The sequence below is a fragment of the Dipodomys spectabilis genome, unplaced genomic scaffold, assembly GCF_019054845.1.
Source record: "Dipodomys spectabilis isolate Male_0828 unplaced genomic scaffold, ASM1905484v1 ptg000083l, whole genome shotgun sequence".
Lineage (NCBI taxonomy): Eukaryota > Metazoa > Chordata > Mammalia > Rodentia > Heteromyidae > Dipodomys > Dipodomys spectabilis.
Genome location: NW_024870760.1, coordinates 1,869,016 through 1,883,407, shown reverse-complemented (window position 1 = coordinate 1,883,407; position 14,392 = coordinate 1,869,016). Strand labels below are relative to the sequence as shown.

Here is a 14,392-nt window from a genome sequence, read left to right as displayed (position 1 = left end):
ATCCAATTTGCTAAATAATTGAATAAATCATAGTATAATCTAATCAAATCCTGCTTTTTGAGCACATCTATTAGCTGAGATACTTATTTCTTTGGATTGAAAATATTTAATCCTCTCTTTTAGCTATATTGAAATACACAATACATTAGTAAATACTGTAGCAACCACAATGTACCATCTATAACCAGAACACTTTCTCCTGTCCAAGTGAAACATTATAGCCTTTGGCCAGTCTCTCCTCTTTCTCTGCATACCTGCTTCCCCTAGCCACTGGGAAACACTATTCCACTCTCTAGTTAGGAGGTTGACATTTTAAATTCAGCATATATCTGAGATCATGCAGTTGCTAGTCTTTCTGAGCCTGGCTTATGTCACTTAGCATAAAATCCTCCAGGCTCATCACAGTGTCACAAATGACAGGATTTCCTGTTGAAAGCAGCAACTTGTTAAAAGAGATGAAGCAAAGGACTTAAAAGTCTTTAAAATGCGCTTTAGATTTTGACAAGGCTAATAAGTCTTCAAGCTATAATATTTGACTTTCTAAATATTTGACTTACTTCATTTTAGATAGCTCACAGGACCAAGGGAGTTAAATCTTTCTATCCAGCTACTTCTTGTTAGCTCCAAAGGCCAAGTTGTAGTCTAAGCACGGACAGATTGAGACTCCAGCAAGCAAGGGTTCTTGTTAGTAAATATGATAGGGTGAGTCCTTGCTCTTGGAGAGCTCATGTTTACACTTCAGCAGATGAGTCACTGAAGGGGAAAGCCTGCAGGCCCAGAAGCCAGGCCAATGGAGGTGACTAATGGTGGTTTTGCCTCCCACTGACTGGGATAGTAGGGAGTCTCAAAGCCACCTCACTCTGTCCTCTCTCCCGCCTTAGTGCGTTTGAAAAGCATTTCTAACAAGGGACCCCAGGGCTGTGGTATAAAACTTCCAAACATCTCAAGTACAGTGGTCTGTTCATAGACATGACAGAGGTGCCGGGTGCCTAGCAGAGGTCAGGGAAATGCATTTGTGTGACTCACCAAGGCTCCTTGACCAGACTTCTATTTGATTTCATCTACATCCGTAGCCATTATGTAATTGAATCATAAGTCATTTGATAGGAAACTTTGCAGCATGTTAACTGTGACCCAGGCGGCCCTTGATATGTTCTTTCTTTGCTTCCTTTTCGAGGGAAGTGAGCAAAGAGCTCAAGCAAACTTCCTTCCATGTGTTGCTCCTCTGGCATCAGGAAGGTGATGCTGCACAGGATGGATTCTGATAGTGATTCTGCCGTAAGCGTGAGGAGACCTGGAATGAGAACCATTTGTTCTCCAGTTCCAGAGGCAAAAGTCTGTAGGTTCTAGTTCCTTACATCTTTCCCTGCTTGATCTGTTTCTAGGGACATGAGTGGGAAGGTCAAGTGGTCCCAGGTGGGCAACACACAAGAGGTGAGCCACCTCTGAGTTCCCCCCAAGGGAACCCACTAAGGCCTTGATGTAAAATCCACCAGTATGCCAGGGAATCCCAGTTGGACCACTTCTGTCCAACCCACTGAGCTAGCTGCTGGCTTAGTACTTCCAGACAAAACTTCCAAACAGCCTTCTCGGCAAAAGACAAAAAGACAGGAACTGACTTGGACTCTACTTGCCATTCCTACCTCAGGTTTGCCAACTTGGTCCCCCAGCTATACACCACAGATTCTCAATTTTTTTTTGGAGAATTTCACTTGGAGGGGGCTGGATGCTTGTTGGTAGAGAGGTGTTTTTCTAAGATCAGAAATCAATGCATTTTTTTCTTGAATGGAGTGATGTGAGAGAAATGGAGAACATGTAAGACAGGACTGAAGGGAGAATGACTAAGCTCTTCTTCATCCTGGTGCCCCGAGGCTGCTGGAGCACGTAGAGCTTGCCTAGTTCAAGAGGAAGCCTGAGGGTGTGAATCACAGGCAGGCTGGAGAGGTAATCTGATGGACTAGTTACACCTTTCTCATCTTCCCTCTGTTAAATAGAAAGCAAGGCTATCCTCTGAGAATGAGAGATGAAAAATCTAGGAGTTGTCCTCTGAAGGAGTGGGAGACGTTACGGCATGAGACACATTGCCTTCCCTAGAGTCTTTGATCATCTTGCTCCTCTGACAGAAATGCTGTCTCCTGGGACTGCCACATGGCTGATGACTTTGTGACACTCAGGTCTTTGCTTAAATTTCACCTCCTAGGAAAGATTCCTCCTGAATCAGTTACCCACTCAAGTCTCAATCATTTCATGCTACATGACTTCTCTGAGTAGCATTTATTACTGAGATGCTTAGCTTGTTTGCTTATTTTTAGTTGTTTACATTTTTATTGCTATATCTCTTCCTAGATATATTAAGACACACTGACCTTGTATGTATAAAAGCATTGTAATAAAAAAAAAAAGCATGAGATGTTCTTTCTGCTTCAGGGAAAAAATATGAAAGCAGTGATCTTTTTGTATCCACAGTGACTAGTTTCAAGATCCCTTATGGATAGAGAGGTCTATGTGTTCTCAAGTTCTTTATCGAAAGTAGTATAATATTTGCACAGAACCTGTGCATATCCTTACATTTACCCCTAGATTGCTTCTGTATTGTTTAGGGGGAAAATGTTTGTATGTGCTCGGGATAGACATGGTTCTTTTCAAGTGTTTCTTAACTGTGCTGAGCTAAATTCATGGATGTGAATGAAACAAAAGTACACAGGTCCAAACATTGTTGCAATATTGCAATAGAATAGAGTGGAATCCAAGTTTACCTGTGTGACCAGGAGTCAGCCCAGGACCAGGTCCTGTTGGGGTGTATGTGTGCATGTCTACACATGTATGCATGTGTCCATAGGGTATGTGCATATATATGTGAGCATAAATGTGTTTTTGTGTATTGCATGTGTGTGGGAGGGTATGTTTATGTGTGTATATATATGAGGGGATATATGTGTGTGCATACATGTTGGGAAGGTCTGTGTGTATGTGAAGGTGTACATGCATATATATCTATATATATCTATATATATATATATATGTACATATATATGCATGGACATGTGGGGGGTTATTTGTGTATTTGCCTGTGTGTGTTAGGCTGTATTTCTGAGGGCATGTATATGGGCATAGGTATGTATGCATGTGTGTACATATGTTTATATGAGTGTGTTAAGTGTGGGATTTGTGTGTATATGATATGGATGTATACATGTGTATATGTTATTTATGAGGGTTCTCCCCTCCCAGCCACAGAATGAAACATGCTGAGAACCAGTGCAAATGTGTGAGCTGAAAGAACTTGTAACATGGGAGGTTGGAGGGCCAGGCTTCTCTCTTTCATATTTCAGGACGTCTGACTGGGCCTAAGCCCTGTGGCTCAGTGGCCAGCTATCCTGCACTGCCTCAAATGTGCAGGCTGTTGGTCTGGGGAACAAATGCAAACAGCTTTACAAGTCAGGTACATTCTTTTTGTCTTAGAGATATTGCTTGTATATGAGATTCTTTAAAAGTTTCTTACCCTTTTAATAAGCAAAAATTAAAATTCCCAATTTAGTCTTTACCAACCAAGTAGCAAAATCACCATTGCATTTCTTTTCCAGTGGGAAATAATGCATGGAGATGTATATAGATCTGGTATCCAAGTTTCCCCAACATGACAAAGACACTGTGCCCACCAGTGAGCAGCCAGTGTGGCATTCTCTGAAAGTGTAAACATAAGAGTTACTGGCATACTTAGCCAAGCAGCTGGAGACTGCTCATCTTCTGCTCAGGAAATACTACAATGGTGAACTAAGATGACCTGCTGAAAGCTAGGTGCTGCTGTTGTTCTTTTAAACCACCTAGAACCTTGCAGGAAAACTAAATTTGAAGACTCAAACCCAGACTGACCCAAACTGAGATTGTCAATAGATACTTCTCAATTTCTTCTGCCTATAAAAATGAGCACACATAGGTAACTAACTACCCACGAATATATGACTAGAGAAATTTTCTAGGAAATATCAACTATCTTCTTCAGGATAGTTCCAAGTGGTTTGAAGTCACTGCAGAGACTATCAAAGACCTAGGTGTGAACTGGTGATCTGAATGCTTTCCTGATTTGTGAAATTGACCTTGTTGGTTAATTCAGAAATTAGGACCTGTATCACCTGCCATGTGAGTTGTCAATGATGTGCAATATAATATTTTCTGTTTTTTTTTTTATTTAGGCTGAAGGAGAAAAAATGGACTCAGAAGAGGCACTAATCTATGAGGAGGATTTAGATGAAGGAGAAGGTGTGGAAGGAGAGATGGAAGAAAGTGCAAAGTTAAAAATGTTCCGCAGGCTGGCCTCAGTTGCTTCCAAACTTAAGGAATTTATTGGCAACATGATAACCACAGCAGGCAAAGTTGTAGTGACCATCTTACTGGGCTCCTCCGGTGAGTGTGTTCTATACTAAGGCTGCACTGAGAACAGGTTGATCTGTGAGGAACAATGAAAGACATGGTTTTAAAAAAAGAAAAGCTAGTAACAAATCTATTCCAGGACACTAGAACAATACTGTAGCTTTTTTTTTTTTTTTAAGCCAGCCGGCCACTCATAGAAACCACACATAAAGAGAGTTCTTTTCCTGTTCACTTCTAGCTTTGGTGTTTGAGGATGGTTTCTTCTAACCTCTGTCAAATAATCTTTTTCCATATCTAAGTAACTTCATTTTCTATGTTTAGAATAGAATAACAGGTCTACCTCATCCTCAAAATATTTGAATTGTGATCTCTTGCAATTAGTGAGTTGAATATGCCCATGGCCAGCACATTCCAAAGGCATATCTGTTTACATGCAGCTATTTGAAAGCTTAATTTAACTATCCAGGGTAAACTTATTTATGTTTCCAAGTTAGATTGCAATTTTCCACCTCGGACACTTCTTTTAAATTTTGGCCACCATTTGCTTATTTCCTAATAATATTATCTCATTCTTTGTCCTCCTTCCATCCTGCTGCCCACCGGCACTCCTTCAGTCACAAAGACTGCTTCAATCCAAAGACAAAAATAACTCAACTGGCTCAGTGCCAGTGATTCACACCTATAATCCTAGTTACTCAGAGGCTGATATCTGAGGATCTCAAATCTAAGCTAGCCCCAGGGGAAAAGTTCATGATATCTCTAATCAACTAGTGAAAAACCAAAGGTAGAGCTCTGGCTCAAGTGCTAGAAACTGAGTGAAAAAGCTAAGGGACAGTGCTCAGGCCCTGAGTTAAAGCTGTAATATTATCACATTTTAATGAGGAGTTCTTTCTAAATGCACAAAATATTTTAAGACATGTATAAAGGGTTGCCTGATCTTACATGTCCTTTTTTGGAGATCTTACAGGTAGGACAAAGTTTTCAGGAGACTTTAGCTGCCATTGCATATATTATTGCAAATCCTAGTCAACCGAAAAACATAAGTGAGTCTAAAGAAAATGGTGTAAGGAAAAGTTGGAGTGGATCTACATATGCTTCAGAAGGATTCTGGGAGAAGAAGAAAGAGGGAAACATTTAAATATAAATGTAAATTCTACTGGTATGAAAAATTAACATTTTCAGCTCAGTTTGATCAAGTACTTTTTAGTGTACATGTAAAATTACTCTTTACTGTATGACTTTTTGCAATACATAATAACAGTATTCTGTTTATATCAATAGACTGTGATTAATATTTTGAAAACTTGAGTGATTGTTTTAAAATGCAGGGAGGAAATTGGCATCACTTCCAATCAGTACACTTGCTGAATGACAGATGAAGGTCCACTACTGTCCCCTTTTACCTGATTGTGTTTCTTTCTCCTCAGGCATGATGTTGCCATCTTTGACATCAGCTGTCTACTTCTTTGTATTCCTGGGTTTGTGTACCTGGTGGTCCTGGTGCCGGACATTTGACCCATTGCTGTTCAGCTGTCTCTGCGTTCTGCTGGCAATTTTCACTGCCGGGCACCTGATTGGGCTTTATTTATATCAGTTCCAATTCTTTCAAGAAGCAGTTCCCCCCAACGACTACTATGCAAGGTAAGAGAAATTGCTGAAGCAATTGAGGGTGTTCCTCACCAAGTCTTTTAGGGTCTGGTTAGGCTCTGAACATTCAGGATGGCTTCTGGATGCCAGTTATTGGGGTAAGCCACAATTTGGTGAAATGGAAAAGCAATATAGCACTTTACTCTTATTGGCCTTAGGTGACACAGTGTAGAAGCAAAAGTGTGTCCTGGGACCCTAATCCCTTAAGGTCTTAGCTGTCAAAAGAGTTTTCAGAAGAACTTATGAAAAATAACAAGCGCATGTCTTAAGCATTCAACTAGAAAGCTTTCACGGGCCAAAAAGACCACTATGAAATAAGTATTAAAAATAATAATGAATTGAATATAAGAATTTAAAAACAAAAATACTATAAGCTGAGCATGAGGCCCCAGTACTAAAAAAACAAAAAGAAAAACAAACAAAACCAAAATCCATTGAAACAGAGAGAGAGGAGAGGAGGAACTCTAATAATTTGCCTTGATAAAAAGACGACTATTACACCAACTTCTTACCATGAACATGGGAATTAGAGAGAAAGAATCCAGCACTTTCAAAGTTTCAGAAAGGATTCTAGGCCTTTCTCAGTTAGAGACAAGATAATGCCAGGAAAGGAAAGTAGCAACAGAAAATTACTATCTGTCCATCCCCTTAATGAAGTATTTGATTCTGGCTACAGCCTGATATTCTTACTTCAAGTGAGTTGAAAGCTGATGTCCAATATCAAAATGTAACCACATTAGATTGTTCCCTAATTGCAAAGAAAAACATTATAAGTTACAAAAGTAGTCAACCTCCTAATCAATTGATCAACACTAACATTTCTAGCTGGGTGTCTATGGCTCATGTCTATAATCCTAGCTACTCAGGAGACTGAGACCTGAAGAATATGGTTTGAAGCCAAGCCAGGTAGGAAAATCTGTGAAACTTTTGAATCCAATTAACCATCAAAAAACTGAAAGTGGAGCTGTGCCTCAAGTAGTAGAGCATTAAATTTGAGCAAAAAAGCTCAGCGATAGTGCCTAGTGACAGCACCCAGGCCCTGAGTCCAAGCCCTAGGACCAGCACTAAATAAATAAATAACATTATCTAAAATGAGATGGCCTAATATTTCAGACTTCTTTGTAGCATCAGAGGTACATAGTATCAAGCCTTTGACTCAACCTGTAATGTATAAGACATGCAAAGGATAGACATAACTAAAATAGGTCCACAAGAATGTGTGTCTACAAGACAAATGATGTGATCTGTTTAAGAACCAGCACATACAAGACAAGCAGAAATGTTGATAATCAGATAAGTTGATGTTAGGTGAAATGAACCCAAAGATAAGGACTCAAATGGTTTTTCTTTCTGGTTATTGTTTCTAACGTATTTATATGATGATTTCTTTGTTGCTTTGTATGTCCCTCCCCCATGGTATAACCCCTGTTTTCACTGTATTTGATGTTGATATAATTTGGGGAGGGGAAGGGAAAAAACAAATTGTTTAAATAGGGATACAGGTGGACTCATTGCAACAATAAGATGTATAAGACGTTATGTCGAAAAACAAACTTTACAACTTTGGCGAGGGGAGGCAGTGGGAGGGCGCGGATAGTAAGGGGAAACAAAGGAGGATGCGACAATGCTTGATAAGAAATGTATTCATTACCTTACTCATGTAATTGTAACACCTCTGTACGGTATTTTCACAATAAAAAAACCTATTAATAAAACAAAACAAAAAAAGAACCAGCACATATATAAAACAAAAAAGTATATAGCGAAACTGTGCTAAGAATTACACTAATTTAAAGGAGAAATCAATATCCAATACACATGTACAATATGCCTCTATATTAGATCCCTGAAAGATATTTAGAGGTTAAATGAAGAAAATTTCAATATTCAGTGGACTTTAGGAAGTAGTATGCAAGTTTTTCTAGTTACTTAGGTGCAGGACAGGCAAATGTTGATACTCTAGGGACTTATTTGTTCATGAAGCCTCATGATATCTGTAATTTTCAAATGATTTAACAACAAACATGACAGATCATAAAAGAAAGATAAAGCCAACAAAATTACTTACACTAGGTCATCAGTAGAGGTTTATCTATTGTCCTAGTTAACTTTTTTTTTTTTGTCTGTGGAAGAGTCCATAATTTAATGTTGCAGAAAAGGAATCAAAATGTCAGGAAAGGCTATAGGGATGAACATTGTTCCGGATTCCTGGTCTCTGTCACCACTGGATGGTCTTGTCTTCCTATTTTGAAATGAGGAAATCATATTTGAAAAGACTATGAGCAGTATTACTTATTTTATCTGCTATTCAAGTTTACATCCTTCTTTCAGCAGACCCCAACAGAGTTTGTATATGTGCTTTTTGTCATATTTGATTATAAAAAATACCAAGCTTTAGCTGTGTCCATATAATACTGACAAATGTTGGTCAAACAAATTCTAATACCATTTAAGTTCAGTTAAAGTAAACATTGACTTGTAAACTCAACAAATCTTATTCGCTCTAATGAGAATAGAACATTATGTAGATAGAGCAAAAATGGAGAATCTCTTTAATGGTGCCTATTTTATAATATTTATTTATTAGGCAGGAAGGAATAAATGCATATATAGATACATCAAAAGTAAGAACTCTCTAATGGTACAAATTGCATCATATTTATTTTATGCAGGAAAGAATAAATCCTAAGTTTTAGTGAAGACAGTAGTTCTGGACTTTAATTTCTTTTAGACTTTTATTTGTGGTTTTGTGAAACCACAAATGTTTTGTACTATTGTAAGGACCAACTATTAGAGGATACTTAATTGGAAATTTAAATATTCTGTTTAGGGCAGTAGTGTGTGTGTGTGTGTGTGTGTGTGTATGTGTGTGTGTGTGTGTGTGTGTATGTGTTATCATTTTAGGATCTTTTTGTGTATGTTGTGTGTATGCAGTGTGTGTGTGTGTGTGTGTGTGTGTGTGTGTGTGTGTGTGTGTGTGTGTGTGTGTGTAATTTAGGATCTTTTCTGCCATCTAGGGGCAGATAATGGGAAATACAAAGACTGTAATCATCCCAAAATGGATCAGGCAATCTTCAGTCTAATATTTCAGTCTTTGAAGGCTATAAATCCCTGTCACAGTCTTTCAAGAGACTATTATGATTTGAGAACAGTCAAAAACAAGATGTGAAGAATTAGTAGGGATGTATTCCAATGAAACTGTTTTATGGACATCAAAATTTGTGTCTCTTATTTTCATACTTTCTGAAATATTTTCTTTTCCAAACATTTAGTAATAAACCGTAGTAGCCTATAAGCTGAACTAAAAGAATATCTCAGATTTGGACAACAGGTAATAGCTCTGAAAGTTTAATAACTTACCTGCCTCAGGTAAGTTATTGCCATGGACTTATTATCAATATATATTTTGTAGATAATCCCTTTAACAATTTAAAAGTCTGTTACTATCATCTCCTAGATTAAGTCCTTAATAGTCAGACTGTTCATTAGCATATGGAAAGTTTGAAAAAAACAAGAAAAGTGTTAACTTTGAGTTGGCAGATGCAACCTGTCCAACCAGTGTTTAGTACCTTTCAATAAAACTATTGAAATGCAAAAAAAAAAAAAAAAAAAAAAAAAAAGAAAAAAACAAGAAAATACATTTCTGGACACCTATGGCTCACATCTGTAATCCTAGCTTCAAATTGAGATTTGAAGCCAGAGAGGCAAAAAAGTCCATGAGCCTCTTATCTGAAATTAACCAGCAAAAAATCAGGAAGTTGAGCTGTGGCTCAATGGTAGAGCACTAGAAGAGCAAAGAAGCTAAGGGACAGCTCCCAAGCCCTAAATTCAAGCCTTAGTATTGGCACAAACAAAAGAAGGACAAGAAAAGAAGGAAGTAAGGGAGGGAGGGAGGGAGGGAGGGAGGGAGGGAGGGAGGGAAAGAAAAGAGAGGGAAAAATACATATTCTTTAAAAGATGCAACTCTACCTCCCAGACCTAAATTGATTTTTGTTTTTGGTCAGTCATGGGGCTTGAACTTGGGGCCTGGGCACTATCAGCTCTTCAGCTCAAGGCCAGCACTCTACCACTTGAGCCACAGCATCACTTCCAGCCTTTTCTTTTTTTCTTTCTTTTTTTTTGGGGGGTCCGGTTGTGGGGCTTGAACTCTGGGCCTGAGCGCTGTCCCTCAGCTCTTCAGCTCAAGGCTAGCACTCTACCACTTGAGCCACAGCGCTACTTTGGTTTTTTTCTTTTTGCTTATGTGGTGCTGAGGAATCGAACTCAGGGCCTCAAGCATGCAAGGCAAGCGCTCTACCACTGAGCCACCTTCCCAGCCACTTCCAGCCTTTTCTGTTTATGTGGGGCTGAGGAATCAAACCCAGGACCTCATGCACTCTACCACTGAGCCACCTTCCCAGCCCCCTAAATTGATTAATGTATTTATTCTTCCTATGCATAAATGGACATTTTAAAAAATAGACCTTGGATCCTACTGCACATGTTGCTTTGTAATGTGGTACTGAAATTGTTTATGTTCCTCTGCCATGAAATGTTCTTCTAGAATATGTTTCTGGTAGGCTGCAATGTGTTCAATGATTAGCTAAATTATATCATAGTCATCCATGGGGTTTGACCATCTAAATGGAATAAAACTCAGGATGAGAAAACAGTGGCCCTTTGCTGTCTTAGTGTGAAGAGACTCTCCAGGACTGTGTGATGCTGTTTCTGCTGGAGGTCCCCAACGTTCCTAAGGTCATGTTAATTTCATGATGTGTGTTGCCTTCAACAGTGTGGATGTTATGTGTGGCAATCCCAGGCCGGTGTGTGACACAGATCAGAGGTTTCCTTTCTTTCTAGGGTCAGACTTTTTCTGAAACCCAGTGATCCCAAAATATTAGGTGTTGGATCAAGAAAGAGAATGTATGAACTTCTTCCATTTTGGCATACAGGGGTAATAAGATTGCATTTTCTAAAACAAATTTCAAGATTTATTACTGGATAGTGACAAGTGTATGTATGGGAAGATTGAGACACTTATCCAAAGTTAAATTATTCTTCAAAAATCTGAGATAATTCAGCCTATTACAGCCACAAAAAAGTATTAGTAATCACACTTTTTGGACTTCATCCAGAAAAATAAAGTTTTGAAATGAATCTACTTAATAGAAAAAAAATGACCATGTATACAACTGGAAATAACCTAACAGAAGAAGGTCCTATTGAAACTCTTATTCTGGCAAGTATTGCTAAGAAAATAGCAAACTAAAATTTTGCATTAGCTAATGTATTTTCATGGAGAATTTCTTCAGGCAAGCAAACATATAACATTGTAAGAGATGAAGCAAGAATGATTTAAATAGCAAAAAACTAGGCTAGAGCATGACTCAAATGGTATGATGCCAGCCAAGCAAACAAGCTGAGTGAGCATGACACACTGAGTTCAAGCTGTGGAACTAGATAAATGTCCAGATTTGTCCCTTTACATAGATCCTTACCTAGTTCTACCTGTAAGGCTGAGTGGGCAGCTTTGTAAATCTAGGAGTACTGGGCCACTTCTGTCCTGTTGAGCTGTGCAAAGGTGGTGTGCTGGGTAGGGGACAGGAACAGAAGTGGAAGAAGCATGTATTGTGCTGTCATGAGTGTGTAGTTCCCATGGAAATTTTTAAATGCACCTCTCTGTAATGAGCTTCACTCTTCTGTATTCTCTGGAACTCTTCTAAAAGCCAATTCTAATAGCTTGGCAGCACACTTTTGACTGATTTCTTTGTAAAGATGATACTTAAAGTAATTCTGAAGTATGTTCATCTAAAAGCAGTCTTGGCATACAGTGAGCTTTATTTTCTTTTTCTTATCCAAAGATTTCAGGTTCTAAAGCAGGTAAATGTGCTGGGCAGGGCAGGAAGCAGCAATAAATGATCATCATTTCTTTCTATAACAGATGAGATGGTGGCACATGCTTATAATCTTGGCTACACCAGAGGCTGAGATCCAGAGGATCTCTGTTTGAAAAATCCTTGAGATTCCATCTACACATAACCAGCAAAAAGCTGTGCTGGAGACCTGACTCACATGGCAAAACACCAGCCAAGCAAGCTAAATAGGCATAGGCTCTGAATTCAAATAATAGGATTGGCTGGATAGATAGATGATAGATAGTGATCAATGGATTGATTGATATAGTGTATAGATAGCAAATAGATGATATATTTAGATATAGACAGATAGATAGATAGATAGATAGATAGATAGATAGATAGATAGATAGATAGATAGATAAATAGATAGTCCGAACCCATGTATTTAGTTCTCTGTCCTACTGATATTTTGACATTTTGCATATGATAAACAGTAAAATGCAGATACAGCTTTAGGCTGCCTCTCTTACTCACTGGCTTTTATTCTGAAACCAAAATTTTCAAGGGAGTCACTTCAAGGCTGAACTTGTTTGCTCTCTTTCAAGTTGTTATTCTGTGGCTTTGTTCACCTTAAATTTTGAAGGTGGAGAATGAAAGGATGGGAAGCACTGGGGATAATTCTTAGGCTGTTCCCATGAAAATGACACTCTATTAAGTAAATCTACAATGGCTGTCCTATTACCCTTTTTTATTTGCTATTTCTATAAATCACAATGATTAGAAAAGGAATCATGTTTAATGAACGAAACGTTCCTGTCTATTTCAGAGTTCAAATGATGTGAACAAAAGAAACAGCAAAATTTGGAAGTTCAGAGGATCTTGGTTCAAAGCCAGCTCAGGCAGAAAAGTTGTTGAGATTCCATTTCCACTTAACCAGCAAAAACCTGGGTTGGAGGTGTAATCAAATGGCAGCACTCATTATATGACAAAGAATTTTATGCCAAAGAATGAACCAAAGAATATTAAAGTTCAATGTCATTAATTATATTTATATGAATTGTGTGATAATCATTTCTATGTAAAGAGAAGTAAAGGTCTGGGTTGGATTTCTCTCTCATGGTTCGGAGATCAGGGTGGTGGCAGTCTGCCTTGCAAGCAGTTAGATAATCCAGATGTTTGTGGTCCCACACAGGATTGCTACTGCAGTCTTGCTTTAGATGGCCTGAGGTTTAGTAAATATAAACAGCATAGAAAGACTCATTTGTTCCTCCAGGATACTATTTTCACAATAAATTCAAGTGAAAGGAATCCATTTGCGGGTGGGGGTATAAATCATGTTATTTTAATGTTAAGGAACTTCTGGTAATCCTTCCCTTTTACCTTGTGTCAGCAGAAGACACGAGCAGTAGCCACATGTATAGCATTTGTTTATTTGTTAAAGTTGGTAGAGGATGTAAAAATAAGAAAATTACTGGTCTCATTTTGAGTAGTATTAATGATTAAGTGACTTAGTCCATAGGCCTTACACAGACCTCATTTCTGTTCATATAAAAGGAACCAAAAAAGAAACTACACTGGACATGGTTGGTGCAAGCCTATAATCCCAGAACTCAGGAGGCTCATGGAGGATGGTGATTTTGAGGCCAACCAGAGTAACACAACAAGTCTTAAAACGTAGAGAATGGGACAGAGAAAGGAAAGAGAGAAAGAATATGAATTACTTTGCTGCTAATAAATGGCAAACTAACAAACTTGGACTCTGAGTCCATTTGAACATGTACCACATCTTGTGATTGGTCACCTCAAAATGAGTAACCACATATATGGAGTGGTACTTAAAAATCCTGAGGTAGTTCCTACCCAGCCATGACACCTTACCTTGGGCACACAGCAACTTCTCCTTTTTACCAAGTTACCAAGCCACAGAGCATTTGCATGGGATGTCTCTACAGCCTAGGACTGTACTGTCTAGCTGTCCTTCCAGCTGTTCTTAACACTGCCACCAAAGATGAAATGGTCCCCACTGTATTAATAGTAATAAATGCTCTAGCTCAGGAATCTTGAATCTTGGCATTAATAGTTCCTAAGCATAGTATATACCAAAATCCTGTTTAGACACTCTGGCCTCATTTTGGTGGCTTTGTATGGAGTTACTCCACACTGAGGAGAGTGAGGTAGTAGGGTGTGGCAGTGCCAGGGGGAAGAGGCCATGGAGAAAGAGGTGATGTTGATCGGCAGGTGCCAGTCAGCTGCTATGGCTGAGACACAGGGAAGATCACAGTACAAGCAAGCAGTCAAGCAGGAATTCAGGGAGGTCCAAAAGAGCTAGTTGATGGGCACAAATCAGCCTGAAAATCATGCCTGCCTGGGGTGAGGATGCCTTTCTATAATGTGGGTGCCAATGAGAACCACAGATATTTACCATTGAAGGCATTAGGCATTTTCAGGAGTCACACTCAAATCTCCCTCTCAAATGACCATAGCCTCATCTCCATCATACTGTCAGGGCCCTGAATGCACTCTGCAACCCCAGCACT

The 14,392-nt window shown here is 38.8% G+C and overlaps 1 protein-coding gene across 1 annotated transcript in view; it reads left to right on the top strand.

Moving 5' to 3' along the window:
* The window catches only part of Piezo2 (piezo type mechanosensitive ion channel component 2), a 275,550-nt gene that overhangs the window by 91,017 nt on the left and 170,141 nt on the right, over window positions 1–14,392 (top strand). Inside the window, exons 5-6 of the mRNA XM_042683691.1 lie at window positions 4,194–4,404; window positions 5,799–6,012. Of these exons, the coding sequence (XP_042539625.1) occupies window positions 4,194–4,404; window positions 5,799–6,012 (425 nt within the window). The remainder of the gene's footprint in view (window positions 1–4,193; window positions 4,405–5,798; window positions 6,013–14,392) is intronic.